Source organism: Rhinatrema bivittatum, chromosome 11 (assembly GCF_901001135.1).
Source record: "Rhinatrema bivittatum chromosome 11, aRhiBiv1.1, whole genome shotgun sequence".
Taxonomy (NCBI): Eukaryota; Metazoa; Chordata; class Amphibia; order Gymnophiona; family Rhinatrematidae; genus Rhinatrema; species Rhinatrema bivittatum.
The window spans coordinates 101,898,910-101,924,940 of record NC_042625.1 but is presented as its reverse complement, the minus strand read 5'-3'; the positions used below and the strand labels follow the sequence as shown (position 1 = coordinate 101,924,940).

General features: G+C 41.5%; 2 protein-coding genes across 5 annotated transcripts in view; one reads left to right on the top strand and one right to left on the bottom strand.

Moving 5' to 3' along the window:
- The window catches only part of MACF1 (microtubule actin crosslinking factor 1), a 513,108-nt gene that overhangs the window by 18,949 nt on the left and 468,128 nt on the right, over nucleotides 1-26,031 (bottom strand). For 3 of the 4 annotated variants that reach the window (XM_029570961.1, XM_029570959.1, XM_029570960.1), the window contains 8 exons: nucleotides 16,602-16,790; nucleotides 15,631-15,748; nucleotides 15,232-15,398; nucleotides 14,682-14,844; nucleotides 13,396-13,550; nucleotides 13,010-13,084; nucleotides 10,688-10,705; nucleotides 532-649 (listed from right to left, as the gene is read on the bottom strand). In XM_029570961.1, the coding sequence (XP_029426821.1) occupies nucleotides 532-649; nucleotides 10,688-10,705; nucleotides 13,010-13,084; nucleotides 13,396-13,550; nucleotides 14,682-14,844; nucleotides 15,232-15,398; nucleotides 15,631-15,748; nucleotides 16,602-16,790 (1,003 nt within the window). The remainder of the gene's footprint in view (nucleotides 1-531; nucleotides 650-10,687; nucleotides 10,706-13,009; nucleotides 13,085-13,395; nucleotides 13,551-14,681; nucleotides 14,845-15,231; nucleotides 15,399-15,630; nucleotides 15,749-16,601; nucleotides 16,791-26,031) is intronic. The other variant, XM_029570962.1, reaches the window with a different exon arrangement.
- PPIE (peptidylprolyl isomerase E) overlaps nucleotides 1-26,031 on the top strand; it is a 154,118-nt gene that overhangs the window by 123,346 nt on the left and 4,741 nt on the right. The gene's annotated exons all lie outside the window — the stretch shown is intronic.

Sequence of the window (26,031 nt, the reverse complement as noted above, 5' to 3'; positions counted from 1 at the left end):
TCTGGATAAGCTTTTCGTTGTAAAAAAGAGGAGGATGGTTAAGATATTCAGGGGATGCAAACTGGCATAGCCAGGAGCTCCGGGTTAGGCAGCCACTCGAGTCGCTGACGTCATCAGCCCCCCTCAATGTCCTTTGATGGATCTACTACTTCTTCTACTTACTTTTAGAAAGGAAGAGTAGAGGGGACGGGGTTGCCTTGCTCTAGTTTCTTTTTGTTTCTGCCTTTGGATTTAGTAGTTCAAAGGCAGAAACAATTGAATTCAATTTGGGTAATTGCCAGGTTCTTGTGGCCTGGTTTGGCCTTTGTTGGAAACAGGATGCTGGGCTTGATGGACCCTTGGGGTCTGACCCAGTCTGGCATGTTCTTATTGAACCGTTTGCTGCTTTTCTATATACATTGATGAAATTCATTTTTATTATTCATTAACACATCTTGTAATACCTTGTGGTGTGTAAAAAAGATACCATCTGTCCCATTTATATCATGCATAAGGCCTGAAGCATCATAGACAAATGAGGCCATTCTTTACCTCTACAAGGGTCATTCTTCACTAAAAATTCATCAAGAGCCATCCATCCTCCACCAACTCGAACCATGACTGTGCTGCGCAAAATACGGACCAGCCGCAACTGCTGGGAATCACCAAACTGTGAAAACAATTAGGAAGAGATCAGGGCGGGAGAAACATAAAACAGCAGAGATCTTCTGCAAAACAGACTGCATCAGGACCATTTGCCACTTGGTGAGATCTAAAATTGGCTGCTCTGCTCAAGACTCAACATTTTCAGTCATGTACTACAGATATTTTCACAATTTCTAATAGTGTTCATTCAATTCCTGTCATATTGTATTAAGGATTAAATGAAGTTCTAGAGCACACTGTAGCAGCCCTGTTCACAGCTTCCTAAGGGTTTACAGACTACAAATTGTGAAAGGACAGAAAAGTAGTACTGTCCTTTCATGCTCTTTTTAAGGAGCTTTTGTTTCCGTAGAGAGACCTAATGACTCGTTGTTCCTGACACAGAACTCTTTGCAGAGATATTGCAGTTTACTGTACAAAGACATGAAAGAGATGAACAAGGACAGCCAGAGAGCATTTCAGAAAGAAAGCATAGGACGCAAAACATCGTAAGGATGCTCAAACTTCAACAGCAGCAGAGCCAGCCACCTTTCAGGAGAGCTTGGAAATGGAATGAGAGATGCCAAAGTTCTGTGCCTTAGAAATGGAGATTAGTTTATCATCATTTCTTTTATTAGTCATTTTAACACAAAGACCCACTCACCCTAGAATTATAAGAAGATGAGTCTACCAAAACGAGGCATCTTTGGTCAAACTTTGCTAGAGCCCCATGACGTGGCAGATATGACATCTTACACAATTTAACAGTTTTATTGCTTTTAGCATTGACTCTTCACTGAACACTCTTGCTATGCGCAAACCACCTATGAACTATACACTTCAGCGATTATGAATTTCAATCACTATTACAGAAATAAAAGAACTGCAAATTGAAAACTGGTGGTAACCATTTCAGAAGCACGTTAGTGTGTCTGTTCCCACGAGACTGAACTCCAAAGTTAAGTTAATTTTTGCCTTGATTTTTATATTTAATAATTCTTTAATACTGCTTTCTTATAAAACATTTTCTTAATCTGGTAGCTAGTTTATTGGCACTAAGTTTGCTGATTTCATACTGTCTTGCCTCTCTTTACTAATCTAAAGAAGGGTTTAGAGATTTTGCTAATCCTGGGCTGCTTTGCATTTTTAACTATTGAGTGCTTAGAAATATTGGGCCCAATATTGAAAGATATCCGATTATCCAACTAACTTAGAAGGGATATTGGGTGGCCCAGTTATGCTGCTGAATATATCCAGATAAAATATATATATAGCTAACTGGAGAAGTAACCCCACCCTGATCTGTCCATGGCATTGGCAGCTGCTGAATATAGCCAGATAAGTCCCCATTGATCCGGCTAAGTAGCACTAAACATCAGAAAAGGGAGGGCAGCTTGTAGAATCTATAAGGGAAAACAAAAATGTTATCATGTTTTAGGAATCTTTGTACTCTTCTGGGAAAAACCTTTTCAGTAGCATTTAAGAAAGTTAGTTTTGGGTTTAAAGTGCCCAGACACCCAGTCTTGTTTTTCTTATAAAGCCTTAGGGCACATGTACAAAGATAACTACAATTGAGTGGTAAACAAGTTATTCAGAAAAACTCCATAACCCAATACAGATGTGCTCTGCAGTAAAACACATTTACAAATGGCTGCTATTCTGTATAAACGTTTTGGTGCTATTTAGAAACTCAAGGCTTGCCCCATTTGCCTTCAGCTGTCTGCAGTTAAAAGGACTTCCTCAATGGAAAGAGAAATTGTTTAGATTTTAAAAAATCTCTCCAACTATGTGACATTCAGAATAGTTGCCCCCACTTCCACAGAGGATTCAGAAACCCATGAATTAATGGATTCGGGTGGGCCTGTGACAAGGAAACACCCACCCTGCCACATGATACCCGTACAAAACAGCTTTTCTGCACGGGAAAATGATGAGGAGAGACTGAAAGCAGAATGCACCCTCTGCTGTGAGACAATTTCAGCAGAGTCCAACCCCCCAGGAGAAGACTGTCCTCAGAAGTACAAAATAGTAAAATGCCTTCCAGGATCTTCAGCCGGCAGAAATACAAGCCAGAAAGGAAGGAATGTAAAAGTGAGGTTACAGCGTCCAAGTAGTAAAGAGGGAAGCAGCTTAGGCACTGCTCAGACTATTGCTTTTTCAGAAATGTTACCTGTTCCCAGAAAGGGGAACTACCTGACTCAAAACCTGAGGTAAGGCAGGAGGCTGGGGCAGCACATGACAGAATACAATTCTAAGCTGATTTTATATGCATAATAATTATACAAAATAGAGCAGAGAATTCACAGTATTAAGTTCACTGACCAACGATTAAACAGAAGGCAAAGACGGCTGTGTTTGGCTGGTAGTGCCTATTATGAATGGTCGTTAGGGATCATAATAAAATGCTAAACAGTAAAAATGGCCAAAAAGCAACCTAAGTGAGAAAATCAGAACATATGTCATCAGGCATTTAAAGAAAAAGGGGTGGCAGAAGGAACTGAAATGTCACCCCCAATGCACAGAAATAGAGGAAGAGGGTGGGAAAAACAAAATTGGTCAATGTTTAGGTAAAAGCCCAGAAAAGGTGTCTGGGAAGAGCAATAAGATGAGGGGGAGAAAACTGGAAAGCTATGCGCACAGATAGAGGAGGCAGACTTGGATATTGCTACTATTATGTAGACACAGTTCAGTGAGTCTCATCCCAAGCTATAACCTGTTGAGGAAATACAGCTTAGCTCTATGTCAAAAATATCATCAATGCAGGGGATGTGGGGTAAGGAGGAAGCACTGTGAGCGGTGCCCCTAGTCTTCCCCTATTTACTCGGGAGGACCAGGCTAGATGCCTGCTCCACTTTAAAACCACTAAGGAGAGTGTGCTCTATGGGTGGGATCCTGCAGGGGGCGTAATCTGGGATCCAGGTAGGGATAACCAGACCATGTCCAGGCGGAAGGCAGCTCCTGTAACAAAATGTCCAAACACTGAGCTGAGACGAAGCAATACAAATTGTGAGTAGATAGAGATAGAGCAGCTGTTAAACTAGAACAAGGGGGAAAGCCGACAGTCACTCAGCAGGGCATGGTTCGGAGAGAGGTATCCTTGAAGGATACTAATGAAACAGGAGAGTTAGGGCATCCCAACAGAGAGGTTCCATTAAATGCAAACATAGTTCATATACCTATATGTAAAAAATCACCGAAGCTAATGATTTCCGAATTATCCCAAACAACTGAAAAGCAGGTTGTTAATGCAAACAAAAAACACACTTTGAAATGTCTGTATGCCAATGCCAGAAGTCTAATTAGTAAGATGGGAGAGTTAGAGTTATAGCAGTGAATGAGGAGATAGACATAATTCGTATTTCCGAGACCTGGTGGAAGGAGGATAACCAATGAGACAGTGCTATATCAGGGTACAAATTGTATCGCACTTTATGTCCGGGAGGGTATAAAGATCATACAAGAGACTAAATGCTCAGTAGAATCTATATGGGTAGAAATCCCATGTGTGTTGGGTAAGAGTACAGTGATAGGAGTATACTACCGTCCACCTGGACAAAATGATGAGACGGACGATGAAATGCTAAGAGAAATCAGGGAAGCTAACCAATGTGGCAGTGTAGTAACAATGAAAGATTTCAATTATCCCAATATTGACTGGGTAAATGTATCACTGGGACATGCTAGAGACGTAAAAGTTCCTGGATGGAATAAATGACTACTTCATGGAGCAATTGGTTCAAGAACAGATGGGAGAGGGAGCTATTTTAGATCTAATTCTTAGTGGAACGCAGAGTTTGGTCAGAGAGAACGGTGGAGGGGCCACTTTGCAACAGTAACCATACCATGTTCAAATCTGATAGTGACTGGAAGGGGGACAATATGTAAATCTACAGCTCTAACACTACATTTTCAAAAGGGAAACTTTGATAAAATGAGGAAAATAGTTAGATAAAAACTGAAAGGTGCAGTTGCAAAGGTTACAAGTGTTCAACAGGCATGGACATTGTTTAAAAATACAATCCTAGAGGCGCAGTCCATATGTATTCCACACATTAAGAAAGGTGGAAGGAAGGCAAAATGATTACAGTCATGGTTAAAAGGGGAGGTGAAAGAGGCTACTTTAGTTATAAAAACTGGAAGAAGAATCCATCTGAAGAAAATAAGAAAAAGCATAAGCATTGTCAATTGTAAAACATTGATAAGACACGCCAAGAGAGAATTTGAAATGAAGTTGGCTATAGATGCAAAAACTCATAATAAAAACTTTTAAAAATATATCCAAAGCAGGAAACCTGCAGGGATTCGGTAGGATTGTTAGATGACCGAGGGGTTAAAGGGCTCTAAGGGGAGATAAGGCCATTGCAGAAAGACTAAATGAATTCTTTGCTTCCGTGTTTACTAATGAAGATGGGGAGATACAGATTCTGGAGATGGTTTTTAAGGGTAATGAGATGAACTGAACCAAATCACTGTGAACCTGGAAGATGTAGTAGGCCAGATTGACAAACTAAAGAGTAGCAAATCACCTGGACCGGATGGGTATGCACGTCAGGGTTGTGAAAGAACTCAAAAACAAAATTTCAGATTTATTAGTTAAAATTTGTAACCTATCATTAAAATCATCCATTGTACCTGAAGACTGGAGGGCAACCAATGTAACCCCAATATTTAAAAAAGGCTCCAGGGGCGATCCAGGTAACTATAGACCAGTGAGCCTAACTTCAGTGCCGGGAAAAATAGTGGAAACTATTCTCAAGATCAAAATTGTAGAGCATATAGAAAGACATGATTTAATGGGACACAGTCAACATGGATTTACCCAAGGGAAGTCTTGCCTAACAAATCTGCTTCATTTTTTTGAAGGGGTTAATAAACATGTGGATAAAGGTGAACTGGTAGATGTAGTGTACTTGGATTTTCAGAAGGCGTTTGACAAAGTCCCTCATGAGAGGCTTCTAAGAAAACTAAAAAGTCATGAGATAAGAGCGATGTCCTTTCGTGGACTACAAACTGGTTAAAAGAGAGGAAACAGAGAGCAGGATTAAATGGTCAATTTTCTCCGTGGAAAAGGGTAAACAGTGGAGTGCCTCAGGGATCTGTACTTGGACCGGTGCTTTTCAATATATTTATAAATGATCTGGAAAGGAATACGAGTGATGTAATCAAATTTGCAGATGATTCAGAGTAGTTAAAATCACAAGTTGGATGTGATAAATTGCAGGAGGAGCTTGTTTGCCTGTAAGATTGGGCATCCAAATGGCAGATGAAATTTAATGTGGACAAATGCAAGGTGATGCATATAGGGAAAAATAACCCATGCTATAGTTACATGGTTAGGTTTCATGTTAGGAATTACCACCCAGGAAAAAGATCTAGGTGTCAAAGTGGATAATACATTGAAATCGTTGGCTCAGTGTGCTGCAGCAGTCTAAGAAGCAAACAATCGGGCCAATACAGTACAGGACGCGCGTTTTCCCTTACCACTTATTCAGTAAGGGGCCGAAAACGCACGTCCAATCCGCCAAACCTAATAGCGCCCTCAACATGCAAATGCATGTTGAGGGCGCTATTAGGTATTCCTGTGCGATTCAGAAAACAAAATGTACAGCCATGCACGTCAAATGGACACTAGAACTAATCCGATGTACATGGAGAAGAAAAGAAATTAATGTTAGGAGGAAGCTGCGGATAATACAGCACCTCAAAGCCAAGTGACTGTTGATTTACATACAAATACCAACAAAAAAAAGTAAATAACAAAAACACATCTCAAATAAGTGACTGATAATTATAAACCTTCAAGTCTAATATCGGGTGTGTTATATTCATTTTTGATGGATCACCCAAGGTATATGATGGTCACTTTGAGATGTCAAAAAAATACTCATCATCTATATGTAGATATTGAAACTATTTATGGTATGAGCAAGATCATATGACCTTATGACTTGGCACATCAAGTAGGCACTGACCCCTCAGATCTTAGGCTTCTAATTGGTTGGTGAATTTTTAGTAATGGAATAATACAGAAAGGTAAATACCGGACCTGGGCTGAGACTGAGGCTCCAAAGTCTGGACTAGGCCCTGGTATTGGGCCTAGTCCAGACCCCTAGTCCAGACAAGGCTGAGGCTTCGGCCTGGGCCTAGCCTCAGAGTCAGATCCCCCCCCCTCCCCGGATCAGGTAGGTGGGGGCTGAGGAGGATCCTGGCCCTGGGTGGTGTGGGAGGCCCCGTTTCATTTTTTTTCCCCATTTGAAACTCCAGAGAGGAAGACTTAAAACCAATGTCAGGAAGTATTTCTTCACGGAGAAGGTGGTGGACGCCTGGAATGCCCTTCCGGAGGATGTGGTGAAGACTAAAACTGTGAAGGACTTCAAAGGGGCGTGGGATAAACACTGTAGATCCATAAAAGGCTAGAGGATGGGAATAAATAAAAAAGCTTAACCAGCACGGAGAGGCAGTTACTACCCTTAACAGAAACATGGGGGTAACCTGCACGGAGCGGCAGTTACTACCCTTAACAGAAACATGGGGGTAACCTGCATGGAGCGACAGTTACTACCCTTAACAGAAACATGGGGTAACCTGCACGGAGCGGCAGTTACTACCCTTAACAGAAACATGGCGGTAACCTGCACGGAGCGGCAGTTACTACCCTTAACAGAAACATGGGGGTATCTTGCACGGAGCGGCAGTTACTGCCCTTAACAGAAACATGGGGGTATCCTGCATGGAGCGGCAGTTACTGCCCTTAACAGAAACATGGGGGTAACCTGCACAGAGCAGCAATTACTACCCTTAACAGAAACATGGGGGTAACCTGCACGGAGCGGCAGTTATTACCCTTAACGGAAACATGGGGTTGACCTGCACAGAGCGGCAGTTACTACCCTTAACAGAAACATGGGGGTAACCTGCACGGAGCGACAGTTACTACCCTTAACAGAAACATGGGGGTAACCTGCACGGAGCGACAGTTACTACCCTTAACAGAAACATGGGGGTAACCTGCACGGAGCGGCAGTTACTACCCTTAACAGAAACATGGGGTAACCTGCACGGAGCGGCAGTTACTACCCTTAAGAGAAACATGGGGGTAACCTGCACGGAGCGGCAGTTACTACCCTTAACAGAAACATGGGGGTAACCTGCACAGAGCGGCAGTTACTACCCTTAACAGAAACATGGGGGTAACCTGCACAGAGCGGCAGTTACTACCCTTAACAGAAACATGGGGATAACCTGCACAGAGCGGCAGTTACTACCCTTAACAGAAACATGGGGTAACCTGCACGGAGCGGCAGTTACTACCCTTAAGAGAAACATGGGGGTAACCTGCACGGAGTGGCAGTTACTGCCCTTAACAGAAACATGGGGGTAACCTGCATGGAGCGACAGTTACTACCCTTAACAGAAACATGGGGGTATCTTGCACGGAGCGGCAGTTACTGCCCTTAACAGAAACATGGGGGTATCCTGCACGGAGCGGCAGTTACTTCCCTTAACAGAAACATGGGGGTAACCTGCTCCGAGCGGCAGTTACTACCCTTAACAGAAACATGGGGGTAACCTGCACGGAGCGGCAGTTACTACCCTTAACAGAAACATGGGGGTATCCTGCACGGAGCGGCAGTTACTTCCCTTAACAGAAACATGGGGGTAACCTGCTCCGAGCGGCAGTTACTATCCTTAACAGAAACATGGGGGTAACCTGCACCGAGCGGCAGTTACTTCCCTTAACAGAAACATGCGGGTAACCTGCACGGAGCAGCAGTAACTACCTTGGGAAGCTTGCTGGGCAGACTAGATGGACTATTTTGGTCTTTTTCTGCCTTAAGTTACCCTATATACTCGTGTATAAGTCAATCTCATCTATAAGGAATAGCAATTTTTGAGACCAAAATCCATGGAAATTTATTTTATTTATTTATTTATATTCTTTTATATACCGACGAACGTTGGGAACATCTCATCGGTTCACAGTAAACAAAATGCAGCTAACGAGCTTTACAGAGAACAATGAACAATCATTAAACAATCATTAATCATTAAATAGTAAATGCATTGACCCGTGTATAAGTTGAGGTTTAAAATGAGCGATCTATCAGGAAGATAAGAATTCAAGAAAAGCTCTGTCTGTACTGAAAAAGTCTCGTGGTATGCTAACTTTAAAACAGGTCAGCGGCACGAGCAGAGTTAGCCACATAAGTTAAGTGGCTGATTGCTAATACTGTAGTTTTGGTAGTTGGCACTAGTACACGCATATCAAGGTAACATCATAGTATGCACAGAAAGTGTATGCAGATATTATGCATGTAGAAGTTGACCTGGCTTTTCCATCATAACTTCCTTGACTTATACACAAGTATATATGGGAATCATTTAAAGTATTATGTATCATTAAAAGGATTTTGTATTGTATATGGAGTCCTATAGGTAGCCAGTGCAAAGACTTTAGCGTGGAGGTGATAGGTTCCAATTTCGTAGGACCGGTTAGTATTCTTGCTGTAGAGCTTTGAATGATTTGCAAAGCTTTAGTAGTAAGAAGGAAGACCCAAAAATAATTAATTACAATAATCAATGCTAGGGAGTACCATGGATTTCATCACTAACCGAAAATCTGCCAATTCTGAAAGAAGTTTTAGTCTATGCAACATTTGAAAGATGTTTGCACAGACGTTTGACATGATAGGTATACTCTGGAGGAGAGGAGAGATGGGGGAATAGGATACAGACTTTTAGTACCTGAAAGGTACTTATTTAAAATCATTTTTAGCCCGCACCCTCCAATATTACGGGAATTAAACCTTATTTGATGAAAAGAAAACTGTAGAACAAGGGGTCATAATATGAAGCTCCAAGGGGGCTCGAGACAGGACCAACCTCAGGAAAGATTTCTTCCCAGAAAGGGCCTGGATGCATGGGATACGTTCCCAGAAGAGGTAGTGAGGACACTGAAAGGGCATGGGATAAGCACAGAGGATTCAGGGATGGAGACAGGGGGAAAGGTCCCGAAAAATAACACACAAGGCTTGGGTCTTTTTCTGTCAACATTTACTCTGTGAAATGCTGATTCCCTAGAAGGGAAAGCTACTTACAAATGTGATCTGCATAATTTTTGTGATTCCTAGCTTTCTTTTCTTTAGAGTTTGTAATGGACAGTGATGTGCTACTCCCTCTGGGGTCATACACAAGCGGCCTTCAGACGCATCCCTTCAGCACAGTTCACAGACTCAAGCAGCCATGCACAGTTTCACCTACTACACATTAAGAGGGCAAAAGATTGTGCCTGGACAACAGGGTAAAAGTGTGGGTTGAAAACCACCCTCCCTTTTTATGCCAGAAAGGAATGGGCTGAGGGGCTGGGGAAGGTGAAGCCCGCAGACAATGTACAGACATTTCATTCTGAAAACTCTGCACGTGGTTTATAGCAGCTGCAAAGTGCAAAGGTACTGAAGTCCCTCAGGTGTAAAATTTACCCCTACGTCTGCTGCATGGACAACTGAAGAATACGTACAATTAATTCTGTGTACGGGTGGCACAGTTTAATTTAAATTAACCATATTTGTGCCTACTTTTACTCTTCACTCAGCTTGTGCTAGGATTTCCTATTCTCTTTTTAACGATACTGTTACATACCAGAGTTCAGCCAGTCTTCAATTTAAAATAATTATGTAAAGCAATCTCGTTTATCGATTCAGCTGTAAGTACATGTCCTGATATACAGACTATGTTCAGAGTATGTGGTTGTGCTCCCAAGAACTGTCCTATTTTATACAGAGATACACTATGCATGCACTATATTTTGCTTACAAACTGGATGCCATAAAATCTCCACTTCTCCAGGATATCCAAGGTTTAGAAGTGGCACATGAAAGCCAGCAATTCTAGGTTAACAGAAGTATCACACTTATTTGAGGCCCTTTCTACTCTGAACAGTCAAGTCTGTATATCAGTTTCCTAGATCAACCCACAATTCTCTATCCTTCAAGCCCAGAAAAAGAATTTGATTTATCATTGATAAACACAGCTGACTGCTGCCAGAACAGTATGGGGCACACTGTACCTGATTGCCGAGGAAGAACTATAGAGGCGGAGAGAAAGAGAGAAGAAAGCAAAATAAGGAACATTTAATGGTAACTGGCAACAAGCATTAACACATGCACTTCTTTAACCACATGGGCAGTGGCTTGAAGAAAAATGTCTGCTTTGTGTTTCTTCAGTTGGACAAATAGTCAAATGATTTATCTAGTCCAGAAGCAAAAATTGTAAGTTACACATTACCAAATCAATAAATGTGTCATATGATCAAATGAAATGCTAGCAATCCCCTGCCTGACACTTCTGTCTGAAATAACATTTCTAGCAGTAATTCAAAGGAATAATATCATTATACAGCAGCACACAGAAAACTGCATCAAATCTTCTGTTTATCTCTGTCATTACATGCTGTTCCTGCTTCCAGCAGTCTGGACTGATCCGGGTATGTACAGGGAATTTCAAATTTCTCCTTTCAAAAAACTCAAAGCAATCCCCATAGGGAGATGCACACCCGCCATCTGCTGGAGACAGAGAATACTGTCAGGCTGGGGTCACTGCAGGGTTATGTTTACTTTGACGCCAGCTTGCTCTATCTCCAAATGCTGGCAGGAGAGCATAAACCCACTGGTCCTGAGTCCATCAGTCTTCATGCTAGGAAATTCCACATTTTAACCTATAGGCTAAATTCCCTTAACTCTGCTACCAATATGCCATCTAGTGGCCTGTAATGCCACACATACTCAAAAGAACTGAAGATTCAATTTTAGGGAAAAGATGAAAAAAAAAAACAAAAAGCATGACAAAAATGAAAGACATCTAAAAGAGGAAACAGAGCTAAGAAACTGTGTTGACAGGGAGGATACCTTTCAAAACTGCTCTCATGTGCTCATATACACGTGTATATGGTGCTTGTAAAGTTGGTATAGTATTTTATAACCTGTGCACAAACAATAAGCACAGATTATACAATACTAGTATGTATGCATGTAAAAACAGCGATCTGGGCAAATTTGGATTTATCTGGATAAGAAGCAGCACTTATCCGGATAAATTCAGCTTTATCTGGCCAAGTAGTGGCACATAGCTGGATAAGCCTGATAAGTGCTACATATCCGGCTAAATCTGATAGCCGGATAAGTAAAGTTATTAAATCTGATAGCCGGGTAAGTAAAGTTATTAAACCTGATAGCTGGGTAAGTTATTAAACCTGATAGCCGGGTAAGTAAAGTTATTAAACCCGATAACCGGGTAAGTAAAGTTATTAAATCTGATAGCTGGGTAAGTAAAGTTATTAAACCTGATAGCTGGGTAAGTTATTAAATCTGATAGCTGGGTAAGTAAAGTTATTAAACCTGATAGCTGGGTAAGTTATTAAATCTGATAGCTGGATAAGTAAAGTTATTAAATCTGATAGCTGGGTAAGTAAAGTTATTAAACCTGATAGCTGGGTAAGTTATTAAATCTGATAGCTGGATAAGTAAAGTTATTAAATCTGATAGCTGGGTAAGTTATTAAACCTGATAGCTGGGTAAGTAAAGTTATTAAACCTGATAGCTGGGTAAGTTATTAAATCTGATAGCCGGATAAGTAAAGTTATTAAATCTGATAGCCGGATAAGTAAAGTTATCTGACTTAGCTGGATAGGTCTCATTTTTAGACTTATCTTACATACCTGGAGAAGCCTGAAAAGCACTATTCAGACAGACAAGGTTTATCCGACTAAGAAGCACCTGATGCTATTTAGCTGGATAAATCGAAATATAACAGGTTAAGTGCCACTACGTATCCAGAAAAGTTCAAATCTGTCCAAGTAGCGGCCAATCTGGCTACTTAGCCAGATGAGTCAGAATTTAACTGGATGAGTGTGTGCAAATGATATATCTGTGTATCTGTACTTCAAGTTTTAAAGGGATACAAGAGTAGACTTTACTCATGTTATTTAGACTTTTTTACACAACATGCGAATGTTTATCAATTCACCCAGTCAGTCTATAGCTTGTGAAGACCCTCCTGGCTCTTTAGCCTGAAGGTCGCCTATGTCACCCAGTCACTTAGTCCTGATATTGAGCAGGAGTAAATCTATGCAAGGTGTCATTTTACATCTGTAAATTGCTTTTGCATAAACGCAGAATGTCCTGGCCTGCCCCTTTTTTACATGTAAATTTACTGCGGCCCCTGATTTACACGCATAATTGCTATTTTTCACATGTGCACCTTATATTGAGCAATTTGGTCAGTGCTTTTGATTACAGCCAATCCTCCTGTCATGGAAGATGACAAGTCGGTTACAGATCTACTTAAGGCTTGGTGAGCTGCTGCATTTAACTGCCAATTGCCTCTGGCTTACCCGATACTTATTTTCTCCGATTTGTTCCACCTGGAACCTTTTTGCACATTTGCACTGAGCCACTTGTCGTGTGACCTGTTGGATTTAAACAAGAAAGATGAGAGAACATAAGACAATAGTGTGGCAAAAGCAGCTGTCCAGTTTCCTGCATAATATGTAACAAAAGGTGTTTAACACCTCTCAATTCAATCAGCAGCAACTTTTGTGATCTCTCTTAGTCACCTCCTTTAGAGGCAATTAGGATGCAGTATGATAGCAGCGGGCATCAGTTGAGGATGTGACATTGTAGGTCGGGTGGCACTATATGCTCCATGATGATCCATCTGTGTTAAGACATTAATGCCCACTTGTAAAAGCTCCACTCTCTCATAAAGTGCACTATTTACCTCATCTTCTATTTTATCTGCATCTGTGGCTGGCCGGTAAGCATCCTTGTTGGGATGCAGAGCAGCTACAAACTCATAGTAATCAATATAGCCATCGCCATCACGATCAAAAATATCAGCCACAGCACTCATCTCCAGTTTGGTGGTGGGGAACTCTGTGAGAAAAATCATTGCATTACACAGGAGTCTTCACACGCTGGCAGTAATATAATTACCAAAGCCTAAAACACAAGGAGAGTCATTTTCTAACAGCTTGAATAAAAGTTAAATTTGCAGATACTTTGTACCAGCAGATTTTAGCCCAAATTTTCAAAGTGGACTTGTGTGTATAAGTTCACTTTGAAAACTGGTGGGTTGGTCTGAACTGTGCACAAACTTACAGTACATACCCTCTGCTCAAAGCAGGTTTAACGTTATTCATCTGATTTGAAGTATACTTTGACCTGTAGAATCCCCTGGTTTTCAAACACAATTTACATGCATAAAACAGTTTTATACGCATACAGCACTTTGAAAATCCAGTCCAGGATTTCTATCTTCTCAGGAATAAGAATATCTAGGCCACATCCAAGGAGGATTTATGTTTCTGGGAGACTAGAGGAAACATTTATTTGTTACGAGGGTATAATACTAGTTAATGAAATGACAAATCAGAGTTCTGGTAACACCTTTGAATGTTGCTAACTATGCAGAATGCACATAGTCAATGAGTTCTCACTGTGGCAATCTTAAACCTTATAGGAGTCCAAGTCAGTTGATGGTGGTAACTTGATACCCAACTAATTAAGCTATTTCACTTACATGCAGCTCCAACACTGCTCTCTACATTAATGGTGGGGGTGGAAGAGAAATGGAATAAAAAAGGTTACTAAGAGCCAAGAGAAACAGATAAGAATGAGAAAAAAAAAGTGCAAAGCTTGCTGGGCAGACTGGATGGGCCGTTTGGTCTTCTTCTGCCGTCATTTCTATGTTTCTATATGTTATATATGTATCAGTTTATTTATTTTAACATTTTTCTATACCGTCGTTTGGTGGGAACCGTCACAATGGTTTACATTAAGGCACATAAAAAGAAGCTAACGTATCTTAAGTTACATAGGTGCCATTTGAGGGTCGGTTGATGGCAACTTCTAAGAAATAGTTCAAAACAATGTTTGTAGTTCTGGTAAATGTGTGTTTGTGGAAAGAGAATTGAAAAACAAGTTAATCTTCTAAGAACTAGTTTGGAACATTGTTAGCAGTATCTGTATGTGAGAGAAGTGCAAAGCTAACATGTCAAGACTCACTGGATGCTAATATTCCATCAATAAATTCTTGTCTTGTGATTTTCCCATCCTGGTCTTTGTCGATGCGCCGGAAGAAATCCATCACCCGGGACTTCTTGTGATTCATCCAGCGCATGTACTTCTTCCGCCAGACATCAAAGTCAAAGTTTGCAAACTCCTTCAACTGGAACAACATAAGCGTCATCGGGATGTCAAGGAGCCAGCTGTCATTTTCTCCCCAGAAAGCAGCATTTACAGATACTCTTATTTTTATATTTTTTAAAACTTTTTTTAATGGATGTTTTTATTGTAAACTGCTCTGCTATTTTTGCTTCTAATGTGGTATATAAATTTTTAAATAAATAAAAAGAAATACTAAACAGGGCACAAGATGCTCTCTGATTATCCATCTTAAACTAAAGACCTATACCCAATATTTTTCCATTTATGGGAGCATTATAAAACAAAAAACTGTTATTTGAATTCTGATATTTAAATCATAGACGCTGGAAGGAGCATATTTTAAAACCATAAATGTAGATCCTATTTGAGCCTGTATCACAGACGTTACCTCTTCAAGTCTGTCCAGGGCATCATTCAGCTTTCTCTGCCTCTCTAGGGCCAGCAGCCAGACCTGCTGCCAACGGGCAGACAGCTGGTTAATACGGCTGTTCTTTGTTTCAGCCAGAGACAGAAGAGAAAATGCAGGCAGAGCTGGAGTCTGGTTTGTAGACTTCCCTGGAGAAAGGGGAAAAAAGGAATGGAGCTGAGGAAAGCCAGAAAGCTCATCAGTTTCACCCACAAAAGCAGAGCAGCAGTCACATTTTTGAACTGCATCTTTCAGACACCACTAATATGAACCAAGTCTTCTACATTTCTTGTCTTCTTGAGACTGAATGTATTTATCTTCTCCTTGCTGCCGGAGAGCACAAGGAGGAAACAGATGACGCAGCTGCTGAACCAAACCTACTATTGCTACGGGATTTCTCCGTGAAGAATGAATGGGTTGGATCAGTTGTCTTCCTCTTGTGGGTCTTTGTGATCTTGTCCACATCAGGCTGCTTCCGGGTCATCTCTTCCATGAAAGACTATTTAGTAAATAAACAAAAAAGGAATATTTCCTCTTTACTTTCAAAGCACCCGTTCAAGTTCTAAACGGAAATGCAATGAGTATTAGGATTTTACAACTGCAGAACACTTAGGTTGCACTCTCCAGAAAGTGTCCCGAGTTGGCTTACGATACAAAATGTTCAATATGTACAAACAACGATACAGGAGAAAAGGCTGCACTCCAAACAATCATCCACACAAAAAGAGGAGATGCAGAACGAGTATACAGTGCAAAAGGTAACTGGCCGGCTCTCCCATGACCTATACACTTTGTTAGTCCCTCCCGACGCAGCTCTGGGCGAAACACGGTCCCTGTCAGGGGACCTGGTTGACGACTGTTCTACACTGTATTGAGCTTTTGGAGTAGCCACTTACAATCTGCATTAAGTGATCCAGTGTGTGTGATGTGGATGGGGCACTTCATTACAGGCATTAGTATTCATCAGTCTCATCATTTCTACCCCTTGTAAACCACACTAACAAAACTAGTTTTCAAGCAGTTTTTTATATGCAAAGGATTTCAACCTTGTGTGGACTGTTATTTACAATAAAAACATACACAGTTAACATCATTAAAAATCTTATTTAAAAAAAGTAGGAAAGTGCAATTTAGCAGAAAAAGATTCTGCAGCCTGGAGCCTCTGTTTTAGTTTATAATTTTAGAGGTGAGCAGAAGAATGCTCATATATTTTCTGTTTGATATAGCATAGATTAAGGAGAGAAATTAATCGTGAACTGGAAAAGCCTGCCTGAAGAAAAACGTTTTTACAATGCAAAACTCCTGAACAGTCAATAAGGTAGAGGACTGAGTTGTCTGGTATGAGACCTCACCTGGTGCTCACAGATAAGGATTTTGACCTGATCAATGTTCTGTGGGATCGGTTCTTGATCCTGCTGTATCAGTGTAGTCTCAGCCCACTGAATCCATGTTAACAGTTCTTCCAGCAATTCAGAATTAGACACCAGTTCTGCGAGTGCTGCTTCCAACCTCTGCTGGTGTTGCTTTGCCCAAGTTAGAACCTGAAGGAAATCCCAAGGAGAACAGTAGTCAGGAAAGAAACATTATTTACTATATCTTGTTTAAGGATAAAGAAGGATCCCAGGATTTACACCATTAATAAGGTTAAAAGAAAACCAGAATGCCACCTTCTTTTACTTCTCCACAGGGTAATCATCTTTATTAATCGCTTAATATGTAAACTAAGCGATGTACAAGAGAACAATCATAAAAGGCATGAAACTCGCAGAACAAAACCAAAACAAACAGGAGTAAGTAAATAAGAAGCCTGTTTCAACAGAAAGGTTTTAAACACGATCTTAAGTGTCTTTGTGCTGTCAGCCAAGCGCAATGCTTCAGGGAAGGAATTCCACAAAATAGAGGCTGCAACTGAGAAGGCAGAGGCTCTTGTCGCTGAAGGGATGGAACAACCAAAAGTCCTCTCGGAGATGACTTTGACGTGAAGGGCAGTAAACATGCAACAATGCATTGCACCAAGAGGAGGCTGATGATGAAACTAGTCTGAAAATTATAGTGCCAATCTTATATAAAATATGTTGAGCAATCAGCAACCACTGGAGGTCAATCAGAACTGGTGAAATATGATCTCTACGTTTCATTCCTGAGATCAGTTGAGCGGCTGAGTTCAGCAGTAGCTGTAATGGTTTCAGTGTTGCTGCTGGAAGACCAGTATAGATGGAGTCGCAGTAATCAACCAGAGGCAGAATAGATGCCTGTACAACCATCCAAAAATCTGGACTTAAGAAAATGTTTCAGGTCGCTTGTAAAAGTCAGATTTTATAACTGCTTTCACGTGAGAGTGACAAATAAGAAAAGAATCTACTAATACACCTAGGTCTTTTAAACTAGCTCATAGGGGGAATGTGGTATTTTCTATTGTAATGGTTGCATGCTGAATTTTGGAATATGACCTTTGGATCAGTACAAACAGTTTGAAAGAGGTTCAGGGCCAGTTTATTGAAGAAAAGCCATTTCTGGATAGTTGAAAGGCAAATGTTCACTAGTTCAACTGTATTTGACCACGATGGACGAACGTGTGCAAAAACCTATATATCGTCTGTGTAGAGTTTATACCCGTCACAAAGGCTGGCAAGAATTTTAAATAATGGAGCTAGATAAAGGCCGAAACTTGTAAAACACCTTTGCCAATATCATACCATTTTGAACATTTGTTGCCAAAAGCTATGTACTGTGTATGCTGTGAGAGAAAGGCTTCAAAACCAATGCAAGACAGAGCTGGCTATAGCACGTTCTCAAACGATACAGGAGGATGGAAAGCTGAAGAAATGTCTAGAGACCCCAAAATGTAGCTCTTATCCGCATCTAAGCCTCTCTGAAGAGCATCTAGCAAAGGAAGTATTAACAATTCAGTGCTTAACGATTTCCTGAACCCATACTGATGGAGGTCAAGGACCGGTTTCTCTTCAATTAAGTCAGTGGAGTTGCATTAGAACAGTCTCAATCAGTTTGGCTATGAAAGGTAATGAAGAAATTGGCTATAATTATTAGGATAAAATGGATCACTACCAGGTTTTTTTCAAGACTGGTCTCAGTGCAGCTTTCTGCAGGGAGACAAGGATTACTACTTGAACTAATGACTTTACTCTAGCCCCCAAGTTCAATCTCCCTGTTATATGTAACTTTGCTTCGGCTCTCGTTTGGTTAATTAGTTTTTCCCCTAAGTTCCATGTAAACCGGCCTGATATGAATCTTTTCATGAAGACCGGTATAGAAATATGTTAAATAAATAAAGATAAATAATGATAAATTAACCAAGCTATTCAGAGAAGGTGCAATAACATCCTTGGCAGCTTTTAAGATAGGATTCAGAGAGCAGTACAACGGATTCAGTTTTGAAATCTGTGTAATTTCAGTAACAGAAGTGCAATGATATGAATTCCAGGTGCAGATCAGATCTTGGTCCGAATTTGAGTACCAATTAGGTACTGAAGCAAAGCTATCAGCGAGTTTAGATACTTTAGAATTGAAATGATGCATAAAATATTCACAATGTGAGTCAATGAATTTGCAGACTTTGTAAAGGGGCGTTGTAAATTTCTTTGCAATTTTGAAAACCTCTTTGGGATTGTAACCAATTTCTCTGATATGTTTAGAAAAATAAGATCATTTAGACTCAGAGAGCGATAGGAATTTAGAAGCAATCTATAATGAGCCAATGAATCAGTGCGTAATTTACGCCATTTGCGCTTGCTACGAAGTAGCTGTGTGCTTTAACCACAGGAGATAACCACAGGCAGTGTATCATTTGAGACTTAGGTTTGACTGAAAGAGGGGCAGTTTTATCAACAGTATTAGATAATATCGACTCCTGAGTCGATATTATCCAGATGAAAGGAGTCAAGCTCAACTGCAATCAATATATTCTCTGTGCAGGATGGAATCCCATGAAGGACTTTCAGAAGCCTGATTTATAATGACAAAAAGACCATGAAAAGTAATTAATGAATGGTCAGACTATGGGACAGGCTTTATAACTACGGTAGTAATACTCTATAAAGGCTCTATTTATAAATACGAGGTCCAGTATATGGCCATGCTTATGAGTAGCATTTTGAATTAGTTGTTCCCATCCTAGCGAGGATAAGATGTCCAAAAACAATGGGCATTGCACAGAAATAGGATCAAGATTGATATGAATGTTGAACTCTCCCCCGGATAACCATATTGTTTAGGTTAGCTCTGGAGGAGACCAACCATTCAAAAAAAGGAGAAAGATTTTGTTGCAGCAAAGCAGGAGGACAATATACTAAACAGAGACTGAAATCGCTCGAATAAAGAACTAAGGATTCATAGGGTGAATCACCGCTCAGGCCTCATAGGCCATCTTCTACTGTTCTTTATAAATAATCATTAATCCTCCACCCTCCCCCCCCGCCTTTTTCCTCGACTGGGAAAAAGATAAAGAGGACAAATTTGGTTAAGTATCGCAAAATCAGAGCTGAGTAACCAAGATTCCCTAAAACAAAAGTAATCAGGTCTATTCTTGTTGATTAAGTCATACATAGTGTGTAGCTTACTTTTAATAGCTTGAACATTTATCAGTATAATCAAAATAGCGGGCAAAAGGGGGTGGAACATCCTCCTGGGTGAGCTGAATTGGGACTAAGCAAGATGGCTGCCGAGGACGACGACACCCATTCCTTGAAGGCTGCCATATCTACCTTGATACATAACAGACATAGGCAAGTAATTAGTCTTTTGGATTTTGCCTAGGTAGAGAAAGTCTCCTGCTCTTTGCTCCTCTTCGTGCATGAAGCAGTGTACAAAGGAACTTCTGTTTTGTGTGCACCACTGGCACTCCCTTGCATGGATGACAGCTTGGCCAAGAAGTAGTCAAGGCTGGAGCAGAGACAGTTCCTCTCGTTATGGGGACAGAGTAGAGAAAGCCACGGCATGTCAGCACAGGCAGGCTCTTTAACAAGAATGATCTTCTCCTGGTTGTTGACCACTGGCTTTTGACTCCCCGCACTGATGACAGCTTGGCCAGCGGGAAGTTAAGGCAGGAGCAGAGACAGTTCCTCTCGTTATGGCGACAGAGCAGGGAAGACAAAACACTTCGCATTGTAGTTGGCAATGCAGCAACAAAATTTGTTTCCAATCCCAAATGCACTGATCAGCCCAGAAAAGCAGGTTTCTTCAGTATGTTGCTGCAATCATTATATCCATCACTATATTTTTCTGAAATTTTTCTCCATTTTACATTTGCTTTGTAGATGGTAAAATCTATGGCCTGTTTTGTTCATTACACCTTCAGTAAAAAGATGGTCTGTGAAATTCCTGTAGCATCCACTGATTTATCTGTATAGTGTAATTACATTTCCCTTCAGTTTGGACAGTCTTTCAGCATTCAACTTTGAATTAAAATAGTGAAAATTCCTCTACTCAGTGCTGGCACTGAACGAATAGTATATCCTCTTGATATATTTAAAGGAACAAGAGTAACAGATAAGTATGAAAAAAATAGGTGTGAAAGCTTGCTGGGCAGACTGGATGGACCGTTTGGTCTTCTTCTGCCGTCACTTCTATGTTAGTTTGCAGTTAGAAGCATGATGTATTAGTAATGTTAATATGTTCATTGTAAAGTTTTGTTTTCTATGTTATTTTATACTATGAATGTAATTTTGTAAACTGCCAAAACAATTTTTTGGAGAGTGTGGTATATACAAACTTTAAGCCCTATGTCCATTTTATTAGCTTAGCCAGCCCTTCTTGGTACTTTTTAAAGCAGGTTTCATCAGTGCAAAGCAGCGTCACCATATCTGTCCATCTGTATCAGGGACCCGCTCCATGGCTGGAATTCGCTAAAGTTTGGCAGGAAAATCTTATTTATTTTAAATGATTTATTGCCGACATGTTCAGGGAGAGAAATAGAACAAAACACACATAAAATATCATTACAAGAAATGGCACATACAACTAAAACACTGCAAATATATATATATTTGAGTATACTAAATTGAGAGACAATGTTAACTTATTTGGCTATTCTGATACAGAATAACCTGTTCCTATGTACCTTCTTTCTGCTTCTTCACAGTTCCTCTATCCCATCCCATCTCCCTGTTTAATGTAATTTCTTTCTTTCCTTATGTTTATTGTTTTGATGTAAACCGATATGATGTCCCCACTAATATCGGTATAGAAATTTAATAAATAAATAAATAGACATCAAAATAGATACAAAGCTGCAAAATATCAGTTGAAAAAAATAAAGTAACTTACTCTGGCAAATTGAAGGCATCTTTAAACAAAAATGTTTTTTAAAGCCTTTTTAAACATTTGAGTGTCCAAGGTGGTCCTCAGGAAAGCTGGAAGAGCTTGCCATGCGACTGGGGCAGCTACTGAAAAAGCCCTGTTACAGGTTCCTCCGAGGGGATGTCACGGAGACCCAGCTGTGAAGATGGTGTTCTTGATGGCAGATAAATCTGAAGGTTATGAATAAGTAGGAGTACCTTCTAGTCAATCCACCAGTATACTGAGAACCAATGCAATGAGCATAATACCGGAGTAATGTGCTCATGCATAAGGGTCCCAGCAGCATTTTGGATTATCTGTACAGGCTGGATAGTGGTATAACACATTGCAGTAATCTAAGGCTGGAAATATTAACATTTGTAGCACAGATCTGAAATCCTTGGCACACAACAGAGGCTCCAAATGTTTAATTTATTAAATGATGACAACATAACAGCCTTAATCTGTTGCTCCATGGAGAGATGCTGATCTAGAATAACTCACAAATTTTTAACATCCTTCAGAATAGGTAGCATTCAACCATCAACCAAATACAGATGGAATATCATTTTGAGGGAACCTATTTAATACCATGAACTCAGTCTTATCCACATTTAGGACAAGTCTGTTGTGTTGCAACCATCGCTTTATTGCTGATAGCAAGATGCAAAGAAAATCAAAAGTAGATGACCATGTAGATCGTACTGGGAAAAAAAAACCCTGTATGTCATCTGTCTACACTTTGTAATTTAAGCCAAGAGTAGAAAACACCCAGCACTGCTGAGAGGGTGGAGCCCTGCCAGTTTCAAACACGTACCAAAAAGTTGTCTGAATTAGTTTGGACTTGTTGCTTTCTATCATTTAACCAGGAATGTACTGTCCCAGCTACGACTAACTCTGTAATTCTACCCAGCAGCACCTGATGAGTGATGGTGTCCAACAAAGCCATCAGATATACAGTACCCACATCAAAGCCTCTCCAGATAGTATCAAGATCCGAGATTAGCAATGCTTTTGTGCTGAAATGTTTTCTGAAGCTGAATTGTTGTTGCTATAGCAATGTATGGTCTTTAATACAGTCAGATGGGACAGTACCACTGATTCAATACTTTTGGACTGAAAAGAGAAGAGAAGAGATAGGACATATCTAAAGTATGTTTTGTATTTATTCTTATGCCACCTTTTGGCACTTCAGTAGATTACAATCAAGTACCACAGGTATTTCCCTGTCCACAGATGGCTCACAATCTGTGCCTGGGGCAATGGAGGGTAAAGTGACTTGCCCAAGGTCACAAGCAGGCCAATGCAATATCATCATGTAAAGAATGTGCATCCAAATGGGTGCTCGATGCAACAGGCAAATGAGCTGCCACGCTAAAAAGGATGCACAATGGGTCATTTGTGCACCCCGAGCTCCCTCCCCACCCCTAGCAGGGCTGTTCCAGATTTCAGGACAGCCTTCTGCAGTAAGTGAAGGATTGAATAAATTAATATTCAATTAACGCAGAATGTTAAGCTTCTATATAGAGATAAAGTTATCCTTTAATAGCTTGTTAAACTACTCTCCCCCGTTATGTTCTCCAAGTTACACACCCTGTTACAATGTAACCCACTTATCTCGTTCCATGTAAACCGATTGATAACACACGTTGAATGTCGGCATATAAAAGCAAATAAATAAATAATATAAAGTGCACGACATGGAATTTGCATGTGACGAGCGCTATTAGCAATGCGCTCGATTGGACGCGCGTATCCCTGTATTACATCGGGGCTTATTTTAGCGCATCCAATAGAATGAGTGCACTATAGTGCATATGGTAGCCCGTGAAGCTGCTTCGACCCACTTCCTTCCACTGTGAAGGACAAACAGGCAGTCCGTCTTTTGGAGCAGTTCTGAAACTTCATGATACCGCACCAAAAGCCTACTGACATTCAAATGAAGGAGGCGGCGATATTCTTCCACGACCTTGTGCTTATCTAGGGATGGAAATGAAATGGAGAAGGATGGAACGGTACGAAGCTGTAACGCTCCTGGACTCATCCGGAGGAACGGTTCCCAACAAGACAATGCCTGCAGTTCAGAGATGCGACGTGCCAAGCATATAGCCACCAGGAACACCGTTTTCAAGGTTAATAAATGCAAGGAGGGCCCTGCCAAAAATTATAATACTAGATTAAGATTCTACAAAGGAACCAACACCGTATGGGTGGCCAGAGGTGCTTTGTCCCTTTCAGAAAACGGGCCACGTCCGGATGAGCTGAGGGGCGAGTTCCTTTCACCTCGCCCCTGAAACAGGAGAGAGCAACTACCTGGACCTTCAGAGAGTTAAGAGTCAAACCTTTAATCAAGACATCCTACAAAAATTCCAGAATTAGTGGAAGTTTGACCATTCGAGGGGAAACATCGCGTTCCTCACACCAGACCTCAAATACTCTCCAAACCTGTACTTACACTATGGACGTAGAGAACTTCTGCACGTGGAGTAAGGTGGCGGAGGGTTCCATAAATGCTCTGGAATTCGCCCCCCGAGTCATCCACCTCCCGAGAGAGGAGCAGGCACAAACGAGCTACCAGCACACAAGAAGCAACCTCTAAGGTCATTCCTATTGTGTCAAAGGCCTGTTTCAGGATAGACTCCATCTGTCTATCGTGCGCATCCTGTAAAGCCAATCCTCCCTCCACTGGGATAGTTGTTCGTTTAGAGACGGCACAAACCAGCGCATCCACTCTAGTGAAACGCAAACGTTCTCTCGCTGCTGAATCCAGTGGGTACAGAGCTTCTAACGCTCGTCCACCTTTAAAACTTGCTTCTGGGGCATCCCATTCCAGGTCAATCAACTCCTGGATGGCTTTCAGTACTGGAAAGTAGCAAGAGGCTTTCCGTAGGGAAATCAGAAAGGGATTCTTCTTTGGTTCTGTCACAGAATCTGCCCCAGGAACTCCCAGCATCTTCAGGGTCTGGTAAACCAGGGCTGGCAATTTGTCTCTATGGAAAAGCCGTAACATGGTCCAATACGGTTCTAAACCAGGGGGAATCTCCCCATCTTCTAAGGAATCTGTATCCTCTTCTTAGTCTATGCCATCTGGGTCCCTGCCAGGGCACTCTTTGTGAGGCGAGACATGCCTTGAGGAGAGGGAGGGCTTACCGGCTGAGGCTCCTTCCGAACAAGGGCAAGAGAGGTAGCAGACTGTGCCTGTATGAAGGCTTTGAAAAAATTCCACCCAAGAGAAGGCAGCCGGGTACATGTCTAGCTCAGGAGGTACTGGGTTAGGTGCTGTCAAATTTCCCTCTCCCATGGATGACCCAGTCAAGGAGGTACTCAGATCCGGAGTACTTCCATTTAAGGCTGTGGCTGACCCATCCTCTAAATGGGAGGAGCCGGGCTTAGCAAAGTCTGAGGAGGCCAACTCTCCCTGGACTTCCTCACAGTGCTGACATAAGCAAGAATCCAGGTCAGACTGTGCAGCCCTAGTGCGACAAGCAGCGCAGAGAGAAAGGCGCTTGTGTTTCTTTGCTGCTGGAGCCATTGGTGACGTAACTACGTGTTCAGTTGGCTCGCGCTTAAAATGTTATGTGCACACATTTCAGGTGCCTATGCGGGCCGCATGCACAGCCTGTGCGCCTGGCTTTACTTGTATTCTGCGCCTAGTAAGTTGTGCGCGTATGTATGCGTACAACGTTATGCGCATAGCGCATGCGCACAGCAGACACGCACTGCACGTGCCAACGCTCTTTGGAGAGCAATACATGTCGCACAAAGACACGTGCAAGATGACACCACGGTGGCCTACCATGTGGTGAGATGACCAAGCCTAAAGCAGGGCCTAGCCCACTGGGGGGACTGCTCAACCTGTTCAGAAGTCCACGTCCTCTTACCCCAACAGGATCGGGAATGATGTCCATATGGCGCGTCGAGCGAGGAGAAGGGAGGAAGTCTTCCCAAAACCCCTACAAATGTTTTTGAATTGGGGAGGTAATCTTTTTTTATTTTTTTTAACTTATCTGGGCTCAGCATTTACCAGCTGAGTACAGAGACGGTCTCCGGCTGTCGGGGGAGAGGGCTTTGGCTGTCACTACCGCGCTTGGCTTCCTGCACCCACTGCCTTTCAGCTGCTTCAGCAGCAAAGTCCACGCCGGGACACCTCTCAGGGATCTCAGAAATCACCTCAGGAATTCTCAACTGGGGGAAGGACCTTTAGGTATCACCACAGGAGAACGGGGCTCAATCTTTTCTCCAATTTAAAAGTAGAATTTTTTCTTCCAAAAAATACAGCGATCCCCATAGGGAAAGCACGTCCTCTATCTGCTGGAGACGGAGAAATACTGAAGGGCTGAGGTCCCTGCAGGGGCATATCTAGGGTGACGTCAGCTTTGAAACCTCTATCTGCTGGCAGGGGAGCATAACCCACTGGTCCTGAGTCCATCATGCTAGATGCTAGGAATCTAGAGTAGATATTGTTAGCAGAAATGAAAGTTTCAAAAT